This window comes from Anser cygnoides, chromosome 1 (genome assembly GCF_040182565.1).
Source record: "Anser cygnoides isolate HZ-2024a breed goose chromosome 1, Taihu_goose_T2T_genome, whole genome shotgun sequence".
Classification (NCBI taxonomy): domain Eukaryota; kingdom Metazoa; phylum Chordata; class Aves; order Anseriformes; family Anatidae; genus Anser; species Anser cygnoides.
In genome coordinates, this window is record NC_089873.1 from 167207990 (window position 1) to 167217688 (window position 9699).

The following is a 9699-nucleotide window of genomic DNA, read 5'->3' on the forward strand; positions in this document are numbered from 1 at the left end:
TTTTAGTGGTTAATGTAACTTCAATGTTCGTTTGTTCTTTTTTTCCCTAAAGTTGGACTGCAGCCATGTTTTCCATTTGCAATGCTGTCAACGTGTACTAGAAAACAGATGGCTTGGGCCAAGGATAACTTTTGGGTTTATGTCCTGTCCTATTTGCAAGGTAAATGATCTATGTGTTTACTGTGTAGATCAAACAAATTACCTAATACTCTCTCTCTCCCCACACTTTTTAAAATACTATATTGCTTGTTGTAATATAAATTGAATATACATCACTTGTTTCCTTAATTTCTCATGTCTCTAAAAAAGATGATGGATGCATCTCATTGATGTATCTTTTTACCTTCCCTACTATTCCCTAAAGTAAGGCTCCTCTTAAAAAGTAAGCATAATGCAGACATTACCTTAATGCTGTTTTATTCATAGCACCATCTGCTTGTAAATTCCCATTTTAGGCACTGGGGGGAAAGGGGAAGAAGTAATCTTAATTCACATAGTCTCAAGCAGGAAACCTGGATTCTCCATTTTACGTACACCTTTTAAATCTGCTTTGCTCATCAGTGGCAGAAGTGCAGAGCTGAAGAATTACATGGTATCTGCAGAGAAGCACCTTAAAGCCATGAGTGTTAAATTTGTCAGGCATTTGTGCATTCTGTGTTTCTTCCTTCATGCTGCTTTTTGGTAATTTATTAAATGATAAAGACTTGGTACGGAGGACTAAAAGTCATTATTCTTAATTGTTGAGTAGTAAGTCAAAAAGGAGCAAAATTAGAGAAAACAGATAACCAGAATGTTCCTGTGCTAGGGTGAATATTTCATGTACCTTTTTTACCATCCCTTTGTGGTTGTTACAGTCTGTTGTGAGGTCTGTTGATTTCGTATAACAAAAGGCCATTTTTGTTAAAAATGTATTCCAGAATCAAATGAAATATTTATCAACCTTTTTTTTTTTTTTTGAAATGTCCATTACCTGAGTGCTTATGTTCTTATGACATCCATTGTGCTATTTGTGTTTGACCACAATACAAGTTACTACAGGTATTGTAATAAAGATGAAAGATATTTTAATTGTTTTTTTTTGTTTTGTTTTGTTTTTTAGAACAAAATCAATCATACAGTATTAAAGGATTTGCTTGATCCAATCAAAGAACTCTATGAAGATGTAAGGAGAAAAGCATTGATGAGATTGGAGTATGAAGGGTTGCACAAGAGTGAGGCCATCACAACACCAGGTGTTAGATTTTATAATGACCCAGCTGGCTATGCCATGAACAGATATGCTTATTATGTTTGCTACAAATGCAAAAAGGTATGACTATTAGTATTTTTTCAAATTAAATGTATGTTATCATAAGGTTCAAAAGTCACTTCTTAAAGAACGGAACATACAATTAATATATTGTGTATGGAGTAGGAAAGCAAGAAAAGAAATTATGTTAAACCTTAAAAAATAAAAAAGAATTAAAAACAAACATTGAGCAAGTTAGACGTACATAGTGTCTTACTTTGTAAAGCTCAAAAGTATGTACAGAGGAATTCAGAAACCGAAAACAGATTGAGGTGATAGGCTTCTTAAAAGAATGTGTAAATGATACTGTAGCAGAACGCCAACTGTCCCTTTGCCATACTTCCACCTCATACTTCACGTGAACATTAAAATGCTATAAATATAGGTTTCATTTTAACTCTTTGATATAGGGAGTTTGTCACTAAGATTGCACCTGAACTGGGCACCTTTTGTCCTACTTGGAGCTCAATAGAACTTCAGTAAACAGCAAATTTGAGGCAGAAAAACAACCTCTTCTGCAAGCTTATCGGTGTGGTTTTCCCCAGCAATAGTCTTAAAAGATGGGAAAGTGTATTCTCAGTTTTGATTCATGACACTAGAAGTGTTAGTTCAGTTGTTCAGTATGGGGTTAAGGAAACTCTTAAGTGATTATGCCTAAATTCAGATCTTAACATCTTGAGTTCCTTTGAAGTGTAGAAATCACAGAACTGATGGCCAGGTGAGCTAGAAGAATGAAAAAAGAAGTATAGAAACAGGGTATGTGTCATCTAGCCTGCTGCGCTCTGGGTCATCTATATATAATTTTCTTCAGGCAGAGTACATGAAACTTATCAAGAGAAAAAACATATACAAACAGCCTGATCGGTCCACCAGCAGAGAAGAGACAAATATTGTTTAACTACTGTTAGAGAAATTGTAGATTGTCACTGACCCCATCCCATTGTTTCTTTCATCTGAAGCTGATTTGAGTGCCCAACTTGCCCACATCTTTTTCTTTTTTCCCTTAGGAATGAATGGAATGAGGCAATTTCATTATAAAATTTTCAAGGAGAACACCAGTAATTGTTATGTTAAATGGAAATGTTCAATTTGGAAATAGAGGAGAAAGGACTGACTTCCATATGCTAGAGAAGAGCAGTAATGACAGCCCCTCTAGCTCAATACTATGCAGTTTCTCAGTTCACTTATGTTTCTGCCTCCCACAGTTAATTAATTTTCACTTCTCATCCTTTAGCAACTTGCTTCTTGCCTTTCTAAGCTCCCTTACAAAAATACTTTATTTTTTCATCTTTCTCAAACTCTTACTGTTTTTCATTACGCTTTCTTTCCAGTATTTAATGCTGTTTCTGTTTTTCTTGTTTCCCTCTTTTTCCTTCCCTTGTATCTCATTATTCCCTTTCATACTGTGCGTGTATGTCTTAACAGCAACACTCAATTAACTAATTTCTAACTTTTTTCCCTTTCTCCAGCTCCTGTTCAACACAAATTTCAATCTACTGCCCTAACATACATCCCTTAGGAAGGTCCCTGTTCTTTTAGTCTGTAGAGTTTGGGGGAAGGTGGTCTGCTTAACTTTTTCCTTCCTTATACTTGCCTTGAGACCATTTTCCCTAGCCTTTTGCAGTCATAGAGTCACAATTGTCACTGCAAAAAGGAGAGAATGCTGAGAGCAAGAATTCTATGTATTGTCTAATTAGTTAATAAGATGGTAATGAAGGAGGCAAGGATGTTACTCCTCACCTCATCTCACCACTTCATGTGAAAATACTTTATGAAGAAATTCATCAGAGTTGGCGGTCTTACCTGGTACATTTTTGTCCCTAATGTATCCTGGTGGAATAACGTGAGCAGAGTCAAGAATTACTCAGGATAGTGGAGACTACAGTAATGGCCTTTATTCGTCATTTTCCCATTACAAAACAATTTTGTTAAAATACCAGTTGTCTGTTGTTTAATGTCCAACCATTCCTATATGAAATTTAGGCATACTTTGGTGGCGAAGCTCGTTGTGATGCTGAGGCTGGACAAGGAGATGACTATGATCCAAGAGAGCTTATTTGCGGTGCATGCTCTGATGTTTCAAGGGCTCAGGTAAGCAAAGAATTTGTACTGAAGTTCTTATCTAATTCTAAAGCTTATCCTGAGTATGTGAGCCATACAATAATTCATACTCATTCAAAATTATTTGTATCACATAATACTGATATACACTAAAAATGTAGAAACACATTGTTTGTTTGGATTGTTACAGCATTGCTCTTTCATTTATCAATTTTTATTTTCTTTCTATTTAGATGTGTCCCAAACACGGTACAGATTTCTTAGAGTACAAATGCCGCTACTGCTGTTCAGTTGCTGTTTTTTTCTGTTTTGGGACAACACATTTTTGCAACGCTTGCCATGATGATTTCCAAAGAATGACAAGCATCCCTAAAGAAGAACTCCCACACTGTCCTGCAGGTAGTATTTTTACAGAGCAAATTTAGCAAACTAAGTGCTGAGATTAGTAATTAGTTCTAACCGATGTTCTTGTCTTTTCTTGCTGATAATTTTTAGGGTCGGATTCAGTATGTGGAATAATACTAAAATGGGTTTCCTCTATGCAAGCTTTTGATTATTTTTTTTTTCCTGGCATTAATACAGGCAATGTGATCACACCGATCCTTTAAGCATTACTTTGTTACAGAAAGACATTTGAATTTACCTACACCACTTCAGACCCGAGATGCGACATGGTGTGTTACAATTATATTGAAAAATTTAACACGCTGCTATTAAAACATGTAACCGGACTTAGGTACCTGCCATGTGCAAAATATAGCTGGTGCCTTGGTTTCTGACTTACCTGCCATTGATTTGATGCTGATCTCATTAGATCGTGTTACTTTCCTTGCTGTTAAGAACAAGTGACAGCTTTTTGATTAAGATATTTACATGAAAGAGGTAAACAGAAAAAAATAATAATTCCTTTTGACACCTTAAAATTACTTTTTATTGCAGAGTACAACTCTTGTTCATATTCACTGATTTTGCTTTTAGATTGTGATATTTTTATCCACGTTATTGATTGGATGAAATTTATTTCAATTACTCTTCCTGTAAGCTTTTTTGCCTTTTCTACTTTGATGAATTTGATTTATTTTAATTATATTGTTTTAATTACTTTAATTACTGTTTCATCTTTTTTGGTGGTGATGGTAGTTGTGGTGGTTTTTTTCCTTTAAATATGAATTTGATGTTTGACACAACTCTTTTAGGAAGCTAACAATTTGTGATCATATTTTGTTAGATCTAATTGAATGGCAATATTTCTCTTTACATATTTAGCCTTTAGACTTCTTGCTTGAATTTGACTGGGTGAAAGCACCTTTCCATCTGCTCTTTCTTATCAGTTCATAAGGAATCAATAATGAAGGCCTACCATATATCCATACAGACATATTGGACTGGCGTATGCTTCGCTGGGTTAGAAACTGGCTGGATAGCCGGGCCCAGAGAGTTGTGGTGAATGGAGTCAAATCTGGTTGGAGGCCGGTCACTAGTGGTGTCCCCCAGGGCTCGGTACTGGGGCTGGTCCTCTTTAATATCTTTATCGATGATCTGGATGAGGGCGTCCAGTGCACCCTCAGTAAGTTTGCAGATGACACCAAGCTAAGTGCGTGTGTCGATCTGCTCGAGGGCAGGAAGTCTCTGCAGGAGGATCTGGATAGGCTGGAGCGATGGGCTGAGGTCAACTGCATGAAGTTCAACAAGGCCAAGTGCCGGGTCCTGCACCTGGGGCGCAACAACCCCAAGCAGAGCTACAGGCTGGGAGATGAGTGGCTGGAAAGCTGCCTGGCCGAGAACAACCTGGGAGTATTGGTTGATAGTCGGCTGAATATGAGCCAGCAGTGTGCTCAGGTGGCCAAGAAGGCCAACAGCATCCTGGCCTGTATAAGAAGCAGTGTGGCCAGCAGGGCTAGGGAAGTGATTGTCCCCCTGTACTCGGCTCTGGTGAGGCCGCACCTCGAGTACTGTGTTCAGTTTTGGGCCCCTCGCTACAGGAAGGACATGGACGTGCTCGAGCGAGTCCAGAGAAGGGCGACCAAGCTGGTGAGGGGTCTGGAGAACAAGTCTTATGAGGAGCGGCTGAGGGAGCTGGGCTTGTTCAGCCTGGAGAAGAGGAGGCTCAGGGGAGACCTCATCGCTCTCTACAGTTACCTGAAAGGAGGCTGTAAAGAGGTGGGGGTTGGTCTGTTCTCCTATGTGCCTGGTGACAGGACGAGGGGGAATGGGCGAAAGTTGCGACAGGGGAGTTTTAGGTTGGATGTTAGGAAGTACTTCTTTACCGAAAGGGTTATTAAGCATTGGAACGGGCTGCCCAGGGAGGTGGTGGAGTCACCATCCCTGGAGGTCTTTAAAAGACGTTTAGATGTAGAGCTTAGCGATATGGTTTAGTGGAGTACTTAGTGTTAGGTCGGAGGTTGGACTCGAGGATCTTGAGGTCTCTTCCAACCTAGAAATCTGTGATACTGTGATACTGTGATTACCTTCACTTCATGTGTTCTTTGAGGAAATTTAGTATATGTGTATGTTATCTGAATTTACATCGAATCTGCAAGCACTGATCCCTTCTTCTTCCCTCTCTCTTAAATCCCTTGTAGGTCCCAAAGGTAAACAACTTGAAGGAACAGAATGTCCGCTTCATGTTGTCCATCCACCCACTGGTGAAGAATTTGCTCTGGGTTGTGGGGTTTGCAGAAATGCTCACACTTTTTAGACTTTTTTTTTTTAACCAGAGCAAAACAGGTGCCCTCATCCCACAAGTGTCCTGAAAATAAAGTCCAGCTGGGATGAGGATGGGACCATTTCATAACCCAGGTAAAAGGAACAATTTACAGTGCAAGAAGGATGCCAAATATCATGTACATAATTCTTGCTGTGAGAAATTGACATTTTTTGAACCAAGACATCAAAACTTGTGAGGTGTTTGCATGTGGCCATTACAGTCATCGGCTAGGAAACATTGGACATTTACAAATAAATAATTGCTATTAAAGGATCTGTGTGTCTGTGGACTATGAATGATGCTGGCTTTCAGGAGAAAGAAAAAAAAATATTGATTATTGTATACTGACTTTTTGTAATCTTGTACAATTGTAACGCATCACAAGTGGGGATGGGAAAGAGGAATATTCTGGTTTATTTCCTAGACTGTTATTAAAAAAAAATTGTGTTAGGAAGGCATAAATGTAACAAGTATCACACTGTATATAAAGGTATCAATGTTTGTCCTGTATAAGAATTATTAAATTACAACAGCAGTTTCATTTAAACTTCTGGGTTATGTTTGAGCCTGAAATTTTAATGAAGTGCAATACTGAGTGTGCCTCATATCTTGCAGCTGTAAACATAATGGAATGTACATGTCAATAAAGCCACTGTACATTTTTATACAGTGAAAGTCTAACAAATGTGTAAGTCTTAATTTTTGGAAATGTTTTTAATACAAGGGATTTTTCCTCATCATTATTTCAGTATGTTCTTTTAAAAAGTAGGAAAGTTGTTGGGTAAATGGTTGATTATGGAAATACTTAAGATATGAAAAATGCTGCTCAAATCTTCTTTAAAAGAAAAGCTGGATAATTTTATTAGCATTCATATGAAGTATTGCATTTCCAATTCAGTTTTCAAAACACAAGACTTCAGTTTATATTATTTTTATCACTTATTAAGAACTTTTAGTAATATATCATCCCCACTTCCAGGACGAATAGCTTTTTGCCATGAATCCCCAAATTTTCATTTAACAGAGTCCTCTGCTCCTCTGTAGTGAAAGCAAAATATAACTTCAAGTAAAGGCTTTTTCCTGAAAGATACTCTCTTTAGCTTTTCTCTGATAGGCATGCTCAATTCATTTTCTATTTTTTTCTTGGAGTTAATGAGATGTGCTTTACTGGTGGGCATGAGCAACTGCTCTTATAGTTAAGATACTAATAGAAGGCATCCGGGTATGTCAGAGGATCTTGATCTGACTGGAACCATCTCTCCTAACTTAAAACATCTGTAATGTAAACGTCTGTCTGCAATTTGGAATAACCGGGGGAAAACACACTGTGAAGTACATTTTATCTCATTCACAGCAGCGATGTACCATGATTCAGTTTCAGGTGTGTGAGTAATATTAGTGCAAGAAGTGTCAGAGTAGATAGAAAGTTAGAAGTATTAGTGTACAATCAAATGTATTTTATATTATCTGTATAATAGACATGTAGTGAAAGAATTGCTAGTATTGCTATGTAGTGAAAGAATTGCTAGACATGTAGTGAAAGAAGTGCTGTATGTTGCCCCCCCCCCCCTTTTTTTTCTTTATGGTAACACATCATTAGCTTTTTCTCTGCTCTTGTGCTAAAACATCTTCCGAGAGGTGAAGGGTAGGCATTGTGCCCTGAGGTTTGATGGTTCATTTTTTAATATTGACAGATATTTCTAGAGACCTACTACTGACCTTAAGAAGACTAAGTGTCTTTTTTTGAAAACGTAAATTCATTACTCAGTATCTGATGATGCTATTTCTATAGCCAATGAACTCCAATTAGACAGCCCGAGTCACTTCAGAATAGTAGGTGAAGGCTGAAAGATGCAGAATGATGTTCTAAAGACTCTTCTACTCATTATGCAAGAAATGCACTATTGGGGTTATCAGAATTAATATAACTATTGGTTGGGATGTATTGCAGTAAATTTGGATTGATTATACCAGTGGTATTAAACCATTGGGGAGTATAAAGGACAGAAGGTGGAAAAGCCCAGTGTACTTATTAAGAATTTCCCTGTTCATACTATTCAGAGTGGACTTCCCATCACAACCCAGCCCCCACCTCGCACCCTCACCCATACTCAAAGCCTCATGTTCACTTGCTCTTCAACAGGATTCTTGGGTGCTAATTTCTGTCCTAATCCACCACCCTTTTCTCCTTCCAATGCTTTCTGGCTACTGTTTCTCCATTTCAGGAGCCTCTTCCTGCACCCCAGTGAAGTTATGAATAGTTGATCTCTCAGCTTTTTCACTGCTGTCTCTCCCTCTCTTAAGATGCCTCCAGTATTTACTGTGTGCCATGAAGTAGCTGCACAAGAGCGTTGGCCAGGAGGACTGCATCTGGTAGGAAACCAAAGAGGTAGCCAGAAATTTAGGGCCTTACATTTCTGCGGAAACTAGTTCCTCTTGAGAAGACAATGAGCTGAGCTGGCCTTGTTCTTTGCAGAAGTGCCAGTTCTTCTAGAGGTAGGCAAGGGTGAGATGACCTTAAATTGCTGCTGTAGAGTTAGGTGAGCCTGCTGTGCTCAGTCCCATAGGCCACGTGTTGGCTCTGCCAAGAAAACAAGGATCCCCTGGGTATTCTCACCCTATGTTCCCCGTTTTAAATACTGCCTTAGATGTGTGCATCCCAAGTTGCTTTTTTTTCTTTTTTTTTTTTTTCACTTGAGTTGTATTTGAGGAAATGGACAAATGCCCCACTGCTAAGCTGGTATTGCTTACCCTCAAAACAGCAAGTCAGTAGAGCACTTTATGCTTGAACCACTTCACAGATTGCCAGGGAGTGAATAATCTAGGTGTACTGAAGACAGAGAGGAATCACGTTACCTTTACTTTCCAGGACTTCTATCTGCCTCTCTCCACATAGTCTTTGAATGAAGGAAGTAACTAGAAATGTGTCCAAGGAAATTCACAGCCCGAGGCTGTAATCTTTTTGCAGTAAGACTGAGGAAACCTAAGAGTATTTACACCCCCTCTGATATGTTTTATAAGTAGGAGACAGACAATCAGAAAAACTGTTCCTCAGTACCCTTCTCTGCTCTTCATTGTTCTCAGTTAAACTGTGGCCATTTGCGTGCAGCACAACTGGAGCACGTGGTCCTGCTTGAGATAGGGCAGGAGACCGTGGAGGAGGTTATTTCCTTCTTTCCATCGCAGGCTGGCTGTTGGCATGAGAACAATCGAGGTGGAAGTGGGGACCAGGGAGCACCACCATCACTCATCTTCCTTCACTTGGTTCCTGTGACTCTGGGTTCCTTTGAGGAAAGAGAGAGGAGATGAGGAAAAGTACCAAAATGGAACGTGGTGCAACCCATTACTGTACTGGCTTTTTATTAATATTTAGGGATTACAAGAGCTGCTGGTTCCTTCCAGTCCATTCTCAGTCAATGTCTTCAGTGGATGTTGCACCTACCTATAGTGTGTGAGAATCTGGCAGGCCTGGTATAGTTGCAGCACAGGCTCTTGATATAGGTCCCTGTGGCTCTGAAGTTACGGAAAAATGATTAACAGGCAGAGCAGACAAGTCTGAAGTGTCTGACCCACTATCATCTTTAGAAAATTTCCCAACTGTAGTACCATAGTTACAAATTACCTTTAATTCTACTTTTGAAAA

At 38.9% G+C, this 9699-nt stretch overlaps 1 protein-coding gene across 17 annotated transcripts in view; it reads left to right on the forward strand.

Annotated features, from left to right (window-relative positions):
* MYCBP2 (MYC binding protein 2) overlaps positions 1 to 7389 on the forward strand; it is a 198272-nt gene extending 190883 nt beyond the window's left edge. For all 17 annotated transcript variants that reach the window (XM_066987323.1, XM_066987316.1, XM_066987331.1 and 14 more), the window contains 5 exons: positions 53 to 160; positions 1100 to 1309; positions 3272 to 3379; positions 3583 to 3748; positions 5932 to 7389. In XM_066987323.1, the coding sequence (XP_066843424.1) occupies positions 53 to 160; positions 1100 to 1309; positions 3272 to 3379; positions 3583 to 3748; positions 5932 to 6047 (708 nt within the window). In that variant the 3' untranslated portion in view covers positions 6048 to 7389. The remainder of the gene's footprint in view (positions 1 to 52; positions 161 to 1099; positions 1310 to 3271; positions 3380 to 3582; positions 3749 to 5931) is intronic.
* Positions 7390 to 9699: the final 2310 nt, after the last annotated feature.